Source organism: Polypterus senegalus, chromosome 7 (genome assembly GCF_016835505.1).
Source record: "Polypterus senegalus isolate Bchr_013 chromosome 7, ASM1683550v1, whole genome shotgun sequence".
NCBI classification, from domain to species: domain Eukaryota; kingdom Metazoa; phylum Chordata; class Cladistia; order Polypteriformes; family Polypteridae; genus Polypterus; species Polypterus senegalus.
Window position 1 is genome coordinate 176,445,810 of NC_053160.1, and position 16,436 is coordinate 176,462,245.

The 16,436-nt window shown below is 35.5% G+C and overlaps 1 protein-coding gene across 1 annotated transcript in view; it reads right to left on the reverse strand.

Moving 5' to 3' along the window:
• Positions 1-16,436, reverse strand: part of il11ra (interleukin 11 receptor, alpha) — a 190,222-nt gene that overhangs the window by 31,628 nt on the left and 142,158 nt on the right. The window contains exons 4-6 of the mRNA XM_039759653.1: positions 10,841-11,007; positions 2,451-2,565; positions 1,164-1,330 (exon numbers count right to left, since the gene is read on the reverse strand). Of these exons, the coding sequence (XP_039615587.1) occupies positions 1,164-1,330; positions 2,451-2,565; positions 10,841-11,007 (449 nt within the window). The remainder of the gene's footprint in view (positions 1-1,163; positions 1,331-2,450; positions 2,566-10,840; positions 11,008-16,436) is intronic.

The window sequence follows — 16,436 nt, forward strand, 5'->3', positions numbered from 1 at the left end:
TTCTGTCTTTTTTTATACTTTCATCATGGGCACAAAGTGTATGATTGCCTAATGGAGGTATTGATACAATTGTCCATTGGCAAGTGTGTGGTGTTACCTGTTTTTCACCATATTATTTAACAAAAATGTTGATTTCTAACTGATGTTGAACCAAACACTGTGAGTATCAGAATGGCTGTTTTGGGCAGCTGATTGTCATATCACAGGCATGCTACCCAATCCTGCCCCTTTGCTTTGTGGGTGGTGAAAGAACATCAGTGCTGCACAGATACTTTTGTAATCTAGTGGTGGGATTGTAGCAGTAGTATCTAGAATTAGCAAGGCTACAATCTGAAGGGATGATCTGGCCAATGTGAATCCAAGAAGTAAATTGTTATTAGGTTTTTGTGCCAGCCTGTGACAAGAATACAAATTTCAACTCTTAATATAGTAGAAGTAACTGAAAGATATATTTTCTCTTTACTCTGGTAAATACAGTAGATAAGCTGAGCTATTTCAGAGAAACATCTGCTGGACAGACCCAGAAGACATGAATAAGTAGTGAGGTGTCCTGAGTACGTCTAATGGATGCATTTTTTGGAATTATTCTGACTCCTCTCCATCTCACAGAAAGTTATAAATATGAAACTGAATGGACCCCATTCAAAACTTCGGAAGTGTAGACAGTTGCTAAGGTCATGCTGTAGTTGCAAAGCTCCATAGTAGCAAGTCTTCGTTAACACACCCTTTCAAAATTGTGTGGAAGTTGGGAGCACTTTCCTGGGTTTGAAAGAATTTATGTTTTCCTATTTTCCAAAAAAGACAAAAGTCATATTTACCAATTTCAGCTCTCACCCTAAGTGGGAAAGCCAGCGTATTTATACTAGAAAGAAAGAAAAAGTCAAACCCTGATCCGGAAGGATTAATGTAGAGCCCATTCTTGTTGAATAAAAGTGGACCTTTGTAATTGAATATATTTAAGTAGACATGACTCAGTTAGAAATTGAAACTAACAGTCATAATTATATATAGTTCAAAACTACTCTGGAAAGAATATATCCAGTCATAACATAAGAAAACAAATTGTGTCCTGATATTTTTACTTAGTTACAGATGGCAAAATAGTTTTTTGTAACTTGTAAATGTATCATCACAAACACAGTAATATCAACCAAGCAACTTACCAATGTCTAGAAACTGTATTCTAAATAAAGTGAAGCTTGCTCCAAGTGGATTGATCTCTGTGATATTGACAAGATGAGAAGGATGCCAGGAGTTTGGGTTTTTTATTGTGCATACATTGATTTCTAGAGGTTCCTGGTGGCATGTCTCAAATGTGTTTATGGCGTCACTAAAATATATATATAAAAAAAAAAATAATTACAGTAGCAGAAAAGTAATACAGTTTCTTAAAATCTTTAGTTACCATGGTTCTGGCCTTATTGACAAAAATTAACAAGCACTGAATGGCACATATATTGTTTTAATGTTTATTACCAGTGACCCCTATCGTGACTGTTGTTTATGTCATCTCAGAGCAACTTTTTCACAAATGTGAAAATTGCCACTGGCCCTTTTTTAAAGTATAATAGTGTAGAGCGCTGTATCAAACTAAAATACAAGCATCTTGTTAGAAAGAAGATCACAGATGTCCAAAACAAGATTTACTTATTCTTAATATGAAGGTATAGTTATGCCATAAGTATGAACACCCTCATAAAATAAGATATAGAGGAAATATGTTTGCTCCTCTAACTTACATGCTATTAAGAAAAACGAACAAAATATTTACACAATAAAACACAATGACCGAGGTTGAACCAAACAGACCCTTCAAATAGTGTAATGTATACAGGATGTGATAGTATTTCTTAAAATTACAGAAATCAGGTGAAGGTACTCTGTTAGTCTTTTCAACTGGCATGAGTTGAGCAAGTGATGGCTAACTTGATAAGTTTTTTTTAACAATTATTGAGTTGCCTGAGGCTGGCATTCAGAGTGGCCTAGCAGCTAAAGAAATGGGCCTTAAAATATAAGTGTTTTCTATTTTTAAACTGAACAGGTCACACAACCGTTTACACAGTTAAAAACAAACATTCACTGTGTGTGTGTGTGTGCAGATATATTTTGGTCATATTTCTAAGAATTCTTATACTTTATCAAGTTCAGGTAAGAGCTGAAACCTATCCGGGTAGCATTTTGAAAAAAAGTAGAAAGTAGGAACTGGCCACAGTCTCTCTCACACACACACACACACACACACACACATACACACAATAGCAGCAATTTAGATCCGGTCAAGAATCAAACAAATATGCTGAGAATGTGTACAGGCATCGTGATCAGTCCAGAACTGAACTTGCATTCCTACATCTGTTAATACACGAAAGCACTAATCAGTATGCAGCACTCCAGCGCAATGAAAGTTTCACATATGCTAATAAGTGTTATCAAAATGAATGTTTTCTTACCTGAAAGTGGTGATGTATTTTGTGGGCAGAAGAGTCTTTATATGTTGCTTCCAGAAACAGGTAATACTGTAATGATTGGATGCTCTGCACTGAACATGGAGAAGTCCTGGAGCATCTGTTTTATTGTGAACAGAAACAATGTATAACAAAGATGGTTAGAGTAAAAACAAATATATCCATTTCTGGAAAAATATAATGGTTGGCCCCAGTGGTTAATCATTACACCAAAAAGTCATATAGTTTAAAAGGCATAAAATATTAATAATTGTTATTATAAATGTATTCATTAAGTCAGACCATATTATGTGTGTGTATGTATATGCCTTGGGTTCCTGTAAGTCTAATCATTTTCCTGTGATGATCTGTCCTGCTAGGAATCAAAAGCATAGGAATTAAAAACTATGTGATTCATTTGCTGTCTTTGTGGATTTCCTGATATATATATATATATATATATATATATATATATATATATATATATATATATATATATATATATATATATATATAATTTTTTTCTGTAGTAACAACTATTCCAAGGTCTTTAGTTTATATATTAACACATACTGTATGAATAAGACAACAGACAGTAAGATGAACACTACCTGTACATCATTTTGATTCGAAAACGAAACAATCTTCTTCTTCTTTTGGCTGCTCCCGTTAGGGGTTGCCACAGCGGTTCATCTTGTTCCATATCTTTCTGTCCTCATCATCTTGTTCTGTCACACCCATCACCTGCATGTCCTCTCTCTCCCTATCCATAAACCTCCTCGTAGGCCTTCCTCTGTTCCTCTTACCTGGCAGCTCTATCCTTAACATCCTTTTTCCAATATACTCAGCAACTCTCCTCCGCACATGTCCAAATCAACGCAATCTCGCCTCTCTGAATTTGTAATATATCAGCCTTCCTTCTCTCCATCATATCTGCTAACTCTCTCCCCTTACCAGTCATACTGCCAACATTCAAAGTTCTTACCCTCAGTTCCACTCTCTTTACCTTCCTTGTCCCCGCTTTTACACCGGATGCCCTTCCTGACGTAACCCTCCCCATTTATCCGGGCTTATCGAAGAAATACACTGCCTTGTGTATCCCCTGCAGCTGGGTTCACATTTTAGAAACAATAAAATGCTAAAAAAGTGCTTTTTAGAATTGAGTAAACATGTTGCTCTAAATGCAAATGACTTTGCAAGTAAAAATTCCTAGCATTATGTTGATATATATATATATATATATATATATATATATATATATATATATATAGTGTCTACCTATGAATATCTAATGAATTTAGCTGATATGTAAAAAAGTATGAAGCTACTTTGCTGACAGAGAGCATTATGGTTTACATCAATTAAAAAAGTTATATTTGTTGAATATAAGTAAATGGTTTGAGTCCCATTTATACATGAGCCTCATGCTCCCCTGTTCTAGGTTCAAATTAGTTAGTTTTCTCATGTCTACATGTATTTTACTCTGGGTATCTTCCCACTTCCCAAGAACATGTGTCTTAGGATAACTGGCAATTCTGAATTGACCCTAGTGTGAGTTTGTATGTGTATGTGTGTTATGTTAGCTGTTAATTCTGCAACATATACAGGTATAGTAGTAATTTATATATAGTGTTTAAAAATACATAAAGTTACTAGTATATATCTTTATATAGCATAATCACGGAAAAGTAACATATCATCTAATAACGTTTTGTAAGGATTACTTTTCATTAAAAAATAAAACCTTAATGTTGAACTTAATTCTGTTTTGGCCTTGAAGAGAGGACTATTTAACATTTATAGCTTGACAAATACAAATGAAATACATTCTGTTCATACATTTGTGCTTGAAAGTTTGTGAACCCTTTAGAATTTTCTATATTTCTGCATAAATATGACCTAAAACATCATCAGATTTTCACTCAAGTCCTAAAAGTAGATAAAGAGAAACCATTTAAACAAATGAGGCAAAAATATTATACTTGGTCATTTATTTATTGAGAAAAATGATCAAATATTACATATTTGTGAGTGGCAAAAGTATGTGAACCTCATGGACGATCAGTTAGTTTGAAGGTGAAATTCGAGTCAGGTGTTTTCAATCAATGGGATGACAATCAGGTGTGAGTGGGCACAACTGTGTTATTTAAAGAACAGGAATCTGTCAAAGTCTGCTCTTCACAACACGTTTGTGGAAGTGTATTATGGTACGAACAAAGGAGATTTCTGAGGACCTCACAAAAAGAGTTGTTGATGCTCATCAGGCTGGAAAAGGTTACCAAACCATCTCTAATGAGTTTGGACTCCACCAATCCACAGTCAGACAGATTGTGTACAAATGGAGGAAATTCAAGACCATTGTTACCCTCCCCAGGAGTGGTCGACCAACAAAGATCACTCCAAGAGCAAGACATGTAATAGTCGGCAAGGTCACAGAGGACCTCAGGGTAACTTCTAAGCAACTGAAGGCCTCTCTCACATTGGCTATTGTTCATGTTCATGAGTCCACCATCAGGACAACAATGAACAATAATGGTGTGCATGGCAGGGTTGCAAGGAGAAAGCCACTGTTCTCCAAAAAAAACATTGCTGCTCGTCTGCAGTTTGTTAAAGATCACGTGGACAAACCAGAAGGCTATTGGAAGAATGTTTTGTGAACGGATGAGACCAAAATAGAACTTTTTGGTTTAAATGAAAAGCGTTATGTTTGGAGAAAGGAAAACACTGCATTCCATCATAAGAACCTTATCCCATCTGTGAAACATGGTGGTGGTAGTATCATGGTTTGGGCCTGTTTTGCTGCATCTGGGCCAGGACGGCTTGCCTTCATTGATGGAACAATGAATTCTGAATTATATCAGAGAATTTTAAAGGAAAATGTCAGGACATCTGTCCATGAACTGAATCTCAAGAGAAGGAGGGACATGCAGCAAGACAACAACCCAAAGCGCACAAGTCGTCCTACCAAAGAATGGTTAAAGGAGAATAAAGTTAATGTCTTGGAATGGCCAAGTCAAAGTCCAGACCTTAATCCAATTGAAATGTTTTGGAAGGACCTGAAGTGAGCAGTTAATGTGAGGAAACCTACCAACATCCTAGAGTTGAAGCTGTTCTGTACGGAGAAATGGGCTAAAATTCCTCCAAGTCGGTGTGCAGGAATGATTAAAAGTTACCGGAAACGTTTAGTTGCAGTTATTGCTGCAAGTTGGGGGTCACACCAGATACTGAAAGCAAAGGTTCACATACTTTTGCCATTGACAAATATGTAATATTCGATCATTTTCCTTAATAAATAAATGACCAAGTATAATATTTTTGTCTCATTTGTTTAACTGGTTTCTCTTTTTCTACTTTTAGGACTTGAGTGAAAATCTGATGATGTTTTAGGTCATATTTGTGCAGACATATTGACAATTTTAAAGGATTCACAAACTTTCAAGCACCACTGTACATAACAGGGTAATTTTAAAATAAGTGTTACAATGGCACAAAAGCTGTTGGTTCCAGCCTTGTGCCCATTGCTACCAGAATAAGCTGTGGCACCCACAACCTGGAAATGAATTAAGATGTTCATGTTCAAGGCTTACTTAAACAAATTTCATAATAGAAGGAAGTTAGAGGAGCAAAATTTAATTATATTAATTAGTTAATCAAAATTGACAACAAATTTTAACAGTCTTTTACTAAATTGGCCCTAGTGTATGTGTGTGTGTTCACCCTTCGATACATTGATGCCTTGTCCAGGAGTTGTTCCTGCTTTGCGCCTTGTGCTTACAGGCTCCAGTTTCCCTTCAACACTGCTCAGGATATAAGTTTTGAAAATGGATGGGTGCATAGTACTTGTTTATTCTTATGTGGAATAAAAACAGTTACAAGAAAAACTGTGTTCAGTCCATTTCAAGTTTTGAAGTGTACAACAGGCTTCCCCTGACATTCAGACCTCTTTTAAAGACCCATCTCTTCATAAGATACTGCGGGACTACTCAGTCTTTCAAGCACTCCCACTCTGCTCATAATATCTGACAGTGTGCTCCTTGGAAAACCATGGTTTGGTGAAAATGGAAATGCAACACTAAACATCTGGTTCTGTGCTAAGACAATTATTCTCTTTGTATAAAGAGTGCATAGCATTGAGACTTTTTGCATGCTTCTTGATCATTATTATTATTATTATTATTATTATTGATAATTACCTTGGATAAAGACACAAGCTAAAAAATAATAGTAACAATATTTTACTCCCCATCCCCATCTTGTCTTGTCTTCAAGTGAAGTCAAGCATCCCCCATTACTGACAACATTTCTCTGCAGCCAGTTAAATTATACTTTTAGGCATGCTTATAATCATTAGTATTAGAACCCTACTTTTCTTGACCTAATGCACACCAGCAAAGACTGCATCCTTTTGAGTTATTCCAGCCAGTAGCTGGACATCTCCCTTTGCATGCCTTGTCCTCTCTTCTGTTTTCACCTCTCTTTGATTTTCGGCCATGACTCCTAGGCCGGTCACTCTATAACACTGTCTTCTTCTTCTAAAGCTAATTTGGTTGTTGCTTCTAGTGTAGTTTTGTTGTTATTATCCACAACTATGTCATCTATGAGTTCATTTTTGACTATAATTGTGAATAATATTCATGGTGTAAAGGTTAGGCTTATTGATTACTAATGGTAAATAAACTAGTAAAATAATGCATTTCAATAATATTTTTTTTTTAAATTGGAGCTTAAATTTTCTGGACATAAAAATAACAAGAATCTCATAGTACAGTAGATGTTTTCATACTTTTTACGATTCTTCCACTGTATTTAAATTCTTTACAGATGACCTGTGGGCCAAACTTTATGACCAAACGATGAACTCCAATGCAAAAGAAAACTTCATTATGAATGCTGTCTTTATTTATACAGTCTGACACACAGAGCTCAAATGAATAGACTACTGTGAGTAATTTCCTGTCAGAACCTGAAGGAGCTTAATGGAGGGTATCCCTGTCATTATGAACATCAGTGATGTTTGTATAAAGAACATTTTTGGTTCTTCTAAGTTCATTCACCTTTACCCCTGAGAAATGAGTGCTCAGCTGCATCCCATCACATAATAAATATTAGTGTCACTAAGACTGGATGAAAAACAGGAGTCAGCTACTACCAACAGAAGGGATCTAGTTTAGGTTAATTGTTTTAGGTGGCTTCCTAAGTCGTTATGCACAATAACATTCTGCTTCTACCTACTATCTGTAGCAACCACAACAAAAAGTAGAATTTAAATGTGCTTATTGCATTTTATTATTGTATTTATTTTTCTACTTTATGCGCATATGTAAACATGACCAATTAACAAAATAATACGTTATGTTCTTCCTGTAACGTTTAAGTATACTTTTCAATTAATCACACTAGCATAACAAGAGGTTTAGGTAAATACTAGCAAAACAGGAAAGCCCTTTTTTTTTAAAGATATGGAAAGCTTTTATGTTTTTTTTACACTTTTAAATACAACACTGAAATGGTTTCATTTGTCACCAAGCAAAAACTTTTAAAATACTTTACAATAGTGCCTAATTGACCAAGCACTTAGCCCATCTTGTGCCATTCAGTGCATTGAGCAGAAAACTGTTTCTAGTGAGATCAGTTGTCTATGACTATAAAAGGTTTGTTCCATTCAAGATCAACGGTTTTGAAGTTAACTGAAATTTATAACTACCCCTCATTTTGTTAACCTAATTTTTACTTTATAGTATCTCAAAAAACCACAGCCTGCTTCAGCAAAATAAAGTCCAAGGTGGAAAATAAATATGGATGGAAGGCCAGTTACAGACATAGACATGCTTAAAGTTTCCATGATAGACTCTGATAGGCTATGTGTTGGATCAAACTATTTATGAAAAGGAATAAATTGATATAAAAACCACTATATAAAATAAAGACATATTAATTAACAGTGTTCATGTACTGAAACTGAAAACTTGTATGTGGAGTTGCAGCCCACAAACTTTTATATACCACAAAGCTTAAATGCTACCTCCTTCTACAGAGTACTTACCAACTAATTCATATTTCATATAGAGAAAAATGTCTATAGTCTTATCAGTGGCTTCCACTAATACTTTGGGAAGTGGATTTCATTTTTTTACATTCTGCATCAAAAAGCAAACTTAAATTCCATTAAGGAATAATGAAGCATTTATAAAGCAGAGCAATCATGTTGATACTTAGATATGAATTATTAACCTAGCAAAGTCAACAATATTACCTTATTATAAACTATAAACTACTTGGGCTGTAGACTGTGACATGACCTCCCTTATTTGTCTTAATCTTTAAAAGATGAAAAGGCTCAGTTATCTAGTCTTGCCTATTTGTTTTATATGTAATAGAATGTGGAGTGGTATAGTGGTTAGCCCTGCTGCCACATAACTCAAAGGATCTGAGATCACATTGTGGCCCTCCACTATCTGTTTGCACTCTATTTGCATCTCCGTTTTTCCATTTGGACTCTCTCCTGACTTGCTAGACCCAACTCATATCCCAAATACATACGTTTTACAGAAGAGAAGACACTAAATTGACATGGGATGAGTGAATTTAGGAATCATTCTTTATTTTATACAGCACTATTAACCACATATATCACCTACGGGCACATTACACAGTGGAGTGTGAGCATGAGTATGCCCTGTGATGGACTGACATTCCATCTAGGTAGCTTCAAGGTTTGGAAGTACTACTACCATGTGTTATGAATGGGTTTTGGGCATAAAGAAGATTGACTTTTGTTAATGCATTTTTCACATTATTTTTTTATCATTATGATGGTGTATACAGCACACTGTGAATGTTTTTTGGTTTGTGCTGCACCATTTTATTGTCACAGTTCATGGGTGCATCTACAGTATTGTGTTTATAGTTGCTATGCTTGTTGAGGTCATGTGACATAAAGATCATGTGACACAGCACAGAATACCTTTTAATCTATTCAATGGATTCAAGATAATCAAATAAGGAAATTTAGCATTAGGTAGGGGAAATAAAACAAGTTAATTCGAGGAGATCTTTGCAACAAAATTTTGACTACACATCCACTTTTGTGTTTTGCTTGACATGTTTAATTTCTGTTTGTCTCTTCTGAACTTTTCTTAGACCCTATTTTCCAGACTACACTTCTCCCCGGTCCTTTTGGTTCTCTCAGTTTCCCATTTTGTACTGCTATCTCTTAAGCAATTTAATATCTATGATTGCTCTCTCTAACTGGAGTAATCGTAACACTGCTACAGAACCCTTCTCTCCTTCACCTTGAAATGGCATGAGAAGAATAATGCTTTTTCATATCACTTTCACTAATGTTTAATCTTTTAGCTTGTGGTGAAACATATGTACTGTAACATGTTTGATCTTTGTAAGCAATTCTAAATTAACAAAATATGAATAAGTGACACAGAGTAGACAGTAGACTAACCTGGTGAGTTTGCAGGAGTCAAAAATGGTGCACTCAGTAACATTGCTAACATTACTAACTTATTATCATATTCAACTAATATAAATAGTATAAACTGATTGCTAGTGTATAAATGAAAAGTACTTTTATGGTCCATCTAAATGGCATGAGGCGATTGGTAGTGTTTAAACTGTTTAAACTGATTGGATTTGTTACAGTATATACTGGTTACCATAACATTTAAAAGGAGGATGCTACTGTTACTGTATCTTTGTTCAGAAACTCATCCAACAATGGGATTTTTATTCAGTGGTTTACATCACAGTACAGACTACAAAGTTTGAGCAAGGACATCTTTACAGAACAGCCAGATGGAACACATTAATTCACTCACACACACACACACACACACACACAAACTCACACTGACAACATTGCCTCAAATAATACATTATATAGTTTTGATAGAACATTTTGATAGACATCCAAGTCTGCTTTGATCAAAGTTGGTGGTGTATGTTATAATTACAGTCAACATTTACAATCATCTGTTATCAATGAATGTTTGTGACTGTCTAATGATTTTTTAACAGTTTATAACTTACTGTCTCACATTTTCTACACAGCCACGGTAATTATTGAATGCAAAGGTTTCACTTCTTCAGTTTAGTACTGTTATTTAGACCTTTTCAGTTAGTGCTATTATAGGCTTTAGGTTTTAGCCACCGCACTTGTACACACCAGTAGAAAGAAGGTCCACACATGCTTTTATTACACCTGAGGTGTACATGGATAACTGTTTGTCATGTAGGACAAATTCAGCTCCTGAAAATATAACAGGTGTCCTAGTAGAAAAGTAACATAGATAGCTCCTTGGAATATATGATGTAAAAAGCAGATCACTGTAAAACGATGATCCTCTGTTAGTCTTGAGACAAAAAGTTAAACAGAAACAACTTACTTCCCAGTCTTAGGAATATGGCCTTCAGAAGCTGATTCTTCTTGTTGTGACAGCTATAGTTGCCTTCCATTGTAGAATCTGTATTGGTCAAGATGAGATTGCCATTTTCCAAGATGACATGTGCAAACATTAGCAAAGTGCCATTCAGCCTCCATTCCACTGCAGAGCTATTTAAAATATAGAAAAGGTCAAATAAATTGTATTTTTTTTCCACAGAATAAAAGAAAAAATAGTGAAAAGAAAACTAACAAGTTTAGCAAATCAATAAATAGATCACAGTAACACAGACATGAATGCATGGATTTACTAGAAACAATATTTGGACAGCAACAGGCATAACCATATCTGAGGGGGATGCCAGTCCATTCCATCGCCCTTAGTTACAAAAGCCTCATGGTATTCAGTTAGAATCGCACATCAAATGAACAGGTTTTTGGCACTGTGAGGAAATTGTTGTTCCTTCAGAAAACCTACTTGAATATCCGGACATCATGCAAAGTCTACAAAGGGCAAACTCCAGCTACGAGGCACACCAGAGCCCAAATGCTATAATGTGATTAAGCCACTATGCCTTCTGCAAAGAATATAAAATTACATTTCTTTCTTAGTTTGCAGAGTTAGTGTGCTCCAGTGTTTATACGTTGTAAATCATTATATGACAAGAAAAATAATGTAAAATTGTATAAGGCATATATATGTAGCATAAGACAAAGAAAACATCCATATATATAAAATATAATTAAAAATATATCCAAGTCTCAACAAAACACAAAAGACACTAATAGATGAGAAAACATATCCACATATGAACTGTCTTTAGTTATGTGGTGGCGGGGGATATTAGAACTAAAGGAAGATAAGACCCAACTGAAAGTATAAAAGCTTGACTTTGTTTCAGAGTACCATTGTCAGACAGCCAGAGAGCACTTAAGGGACAGACTCCTCATTCTCTAGGTAAAGAAAAGGGTCTTGTGTTTCACAATGGGGAAATGGACTGATGTTTTTAAAAACTACTCCATTGAATAAGTGACCAGATTAACCCACTTTCTTTTCTGTGATTACTTTACAGATAACAGTTACAGCTATTAGATATGTCCATTGTAATGAAGGAAGTAAAAAAAAACAAAAATAAATAAATGGTGAATTCGTAAACAAGTTAGTAAATTAAACATTTAGTTTACATTAATGTATTATAGTTCAAATACATATTAAAAATGTTTTGTTAAGATATCACTTCACTTACAATTTTTGTTTAACAGTGTGTTTTCTAATACACTAGCATAAAGAGAAAAAAAAGAACACAATGAAGGAATTCAGTTTGGAATACTGTAATATAATATGGTAAAAACAGAGGGCAGACGAATTTGTGATTAAAGTCACAAGATCAGTGGAGTACCTCTTGGAGCGATAAAAAGCACTGCAAAGGTCACACCACTGCCGTCAATAGGTGGTGCTTAAAGCACAATAGAAAAAATATCTTGTGTTTTCATATTCTATGTAGTACACTGTGAAGTGTTGTTAATTCCTGGGAGATATCTTCGGGCACTCTTCATGCTTTTAATGGAGTTTGAGTGGGGCTACATACTGGGTGTTCACAAAGCAGGATAGTCTAATCAACAAATTGTGGAACCAGTTAGATGGGAGCAGTCCACAGTGTTTCAGCGTTGGCAACAATGGTATGGAGATGTGATTCTGGACTGCATGTCAAAACCCAAATATCATAATGGAAGCTGTGCCTGATCAAATGAAAACAGCAGAGTGTATGAGACGTGCCCACTCAGATCATGTTGTCATGTGTTGTGAATATTTCCAATGGAGAACCTGGTGAGCACCTCTTGTAACAAGTATATGCCTGTGAGACAAACAGCCCATGCTAGGTGTCATGGTATGGGCGGCAGTCAGCAGCAGTGTTCACTTATGCCTGGGGTTTGTGGAAGGGGCCATGAACTGCACTATGCGATATTTTCTTCATCCTGTTCTAGTGTGAAATGGAGAGGTGTGTTCTTCCAGCAACACAATGCCCATCCACATACCGCCAGAGCAACTCAATGTGCTCTAGAGACTATTTGTTAGCTCATTTGGCCAGCCCACTCACTAGACTTCTACCTGATTAAGCATGTATGGAACTGAATGGGATGGCATGTCTTCCATGTCCAGCCACAGTCAGGTTGGGCCTCCAGATCAAATGGGCATGGACTGACATTGCACAGAAAGACATGTGACATATGATAGCTTGCAAAACCAACTGCAAGGCCTGTTAGGGCAGCATGAGGAGTTTATGTGATTCTGCTGTAATATGTGACACTATATCTACAGAATAAACCTTGCTATATCATCTTGTGTGGGACAGCTTAGCTATTACCTAAAAAACAGGCTTGATGGACTGAATGGTCTCTTCTTATTTGTCAAGTTTCTTATGTTGTATGTGTCTGTGATAGTGTTCTTAAAATACTCAAAAGATTATACAACCAAAATCTCTGCTATGTGATGTAATGCTTATGAGATATTATTTTTTTCTGCAGGCTACTAGTGCATATTATTCAATTTTTGCTTTGCACCCACCTCTACCGTAACCTATCGTCTATGAGAGACGAACGAAACTTTAGATTCGTCATAAATTTCGATCTCAGGTTTTTGATGGATCTCCACATTTTAGGGTCCCCTGTTACCTAAAACATTGATATCTCAATGATATGTGTGTCTGTGTGTCACAGTTTCTTGAGGACAGTCAAGAGCTAAAATGACTGGATGGAAACTATACCAAACTTGATTCTTAACCCTGTTATGAGATGATACAGTGCTTGATTAGTTTTTGAGCCAAATTGTGCAAGAGAAAAAGGCATTCTGGAGGAACTTTCAAATAACGTAATTCTGCAATTAATTATGAATTCTTCTCATCAATTGCTATTGTAATGACCTATTTTATAATCAGAAAGATTAGCATCAGAGCAGTAAATAATTACTGAAATGTTATTTAATAGTTCGGGTAAATTGGTTCCTAGGCATGAAGCCTAGTGACATTCACATCAAAATTTTTTCACTGTGATATACTGTTATGATAATTCTGTCCAGTTTTACATCTCTGAGAAAATGAACAAGACGCTTCCAGCTACAAATATAAATGAAGATAATTGAATGCAAAATATACACAGGACTTGCAATGTACAGAAGTGTTCAATTATGTTATTATTGTGTGCAGCTGATAACAAAAACTTTAACATTTTGGTTAAAATGTTTCAATTTAACATTTTGTGAGTAACAATATTTATATACATTTGCAAATGAATATAACATTCATTTTCATTAGGTGTATGTTTACTCAAACTATAAGAAAAATAGTGGTCACATTTAATAACTGAATTCCAAAATTCAGACTAAAATGGTATAAGTGATCCATTCGTCAAATTTTCTTAGCCCATGTGGAACATTATAGGGTTACAGAAAGTATCAGGTACAAGGCTGGAGCCAGTCAACAACAGCACACGAATGTTCACTCATATTGAGTTTATTTAGAAATACCAATTAACATAACATTTAAGATTTTGTGATGTGAGAGGAAGCTGATGTACCTGGAAATGGCACACCTGAAAACTGGGAGAAGCACAAACTCCACACAGTGGCTGGGAAATAAATTCAGCCTAGCCCCCAATTTGTCAACTGTTTGCCAAATGTAATCCTGAATGGTCATGTAAAAGCAAACAAACATACAAACTATTGTGTTTTCTGGTTATTTTGGTAAGACATATAGGTATAGCATTTGAAAATAACCTGTTAAATGCAGTTCAGTGTATTCTTTGCAAAGCCGACTTCTGCTTAAAAGTTCAGCTCTAAGTATACGATGACAAATACTTAAAGTAAAACAACATTGCTAGCATTAAGTGTAGTGCTATAAGAGAGTTCTTGGATGCAACATTTGGAAAACACAATTACTGACAGCGAACAAACTGATAAATCAAAAGCAAGTATTCCCTGTAAACTAACTTTTCTTCAGGTCCTCTAATTTTCCTCCCACATCCCAAAGATGCACATGTTAAGATAAGTTTAAACTCTAAACTGGCACTCAGTAAGTGTGTTTGTGTGTGTGTGTGTATGTGTGCCTTGCAGTAGATAGAAAATATCCTTTACATTTATCAACTTTCATTCATATGTCACATTACATACAGTAATACTCAGCAGTACAGTACATGCATGAAGACTAGTGCACAGCCTGTGTACAGTGGATCTGTTATGTATACATTCAGTAAAGTCCCGGTTTTATATTAGAGATTAACCTGATTTGTTGAAGGTGAACTGCTGTCCCGAAATAACATATGAATGGTATAATATAACAATAGTAATATCTCATCCATGATTATCCAATTCCAGAACAGTGGAGGAATTGAAGCTTATTTTGGAAGCCTTTTTCACAAAAAAGCAACCAGCCCTGAAGTCCCAATCCATTGCAATGAACAATCCTTTATTTACTCAAGCCAATTTAGAGCTCTCTAAACAGTTTATTATCGCTTATAAAGAACAAAGTTATAGTGTTACACATATAGCAGTTTCCACCCTAGGAGAGTGAATCTTTTCTCATTTTACTTCATTTACTGCATATTGTAAAAGACAAAAAAATAGGTTTAAATTAAACAATTGGAGAATGCTTTTGTCTTCTAAAAGAGCTGCTACAAGCATAAGAAGAGTGATGTTATCACAGTGTATAAGGACAAAATGTGTTAATCACCTGCCATGGCCTGCAGTTTACTTTGCTACATTACCTAGAATGGAAACAATGTATTTTAAAACTAAACAAAACCAGAAGGTTCATAGAGGGTGTCATGTGCACTCAAGTCAATAGTTGTATTACATGACTTAGACTTTCTCATTGGCTGTAAAGCAAAAACAAAAAAAAAAAAAAGACTAACTGCAGCCATGAAAAGAATTGCTCTAAGGATCTTATCAAAACAAAAAAGAAAGGTGCCATGGGGCATGCTGACTAGGTTCAGCTTAATTTATGTTTGTATACATGTTACAAAGAAATCTAAAATGACAGGCCAAAAATGTGTTTTCCTGCTTCACCCAGTGGCATCGATTGCAGGAAAGGGTGTATAAAGAATACAGGAGAGTGACGAAAAACCAATCAGACAGATGGCAAAGAGTGTTGCTAGTGGGCAGCATCTCCTGCTGATGTATGCAGAGTCTGTGCAAACCACTGGAACAAGAAGAATATGATGAGGGGCCTATCACTGTGCCCACCTTAGTCCATTTACCTTTCTAGACACTGCAGGGACAATCTACAGGTATGAAGTGGAATCCTGAATACATTCTGACAGAACAGAAATGGCATTTTCTTGAATGCTGATTTATTTACATCAGTTATCAATAGGGATGATATAATAAAAAGATAAATATGTCTGGCTTCTGCTTCAAAATTCTAAATAAAAAAAACCTTGTTCAGGCAGTGTCTTTTAACACTAGAATTACCAGAGCCTACGAAAAAACTCGTAATTCCGTCCCACCTTAAACTGCTTCTTAAATCCCTTCACACCTCTCCGCCAGCGCCCTTTGTCTTCTAAATGTGCTGATAAAGAGAAGCTTCGAGCAGCCGGCTATTCCATCC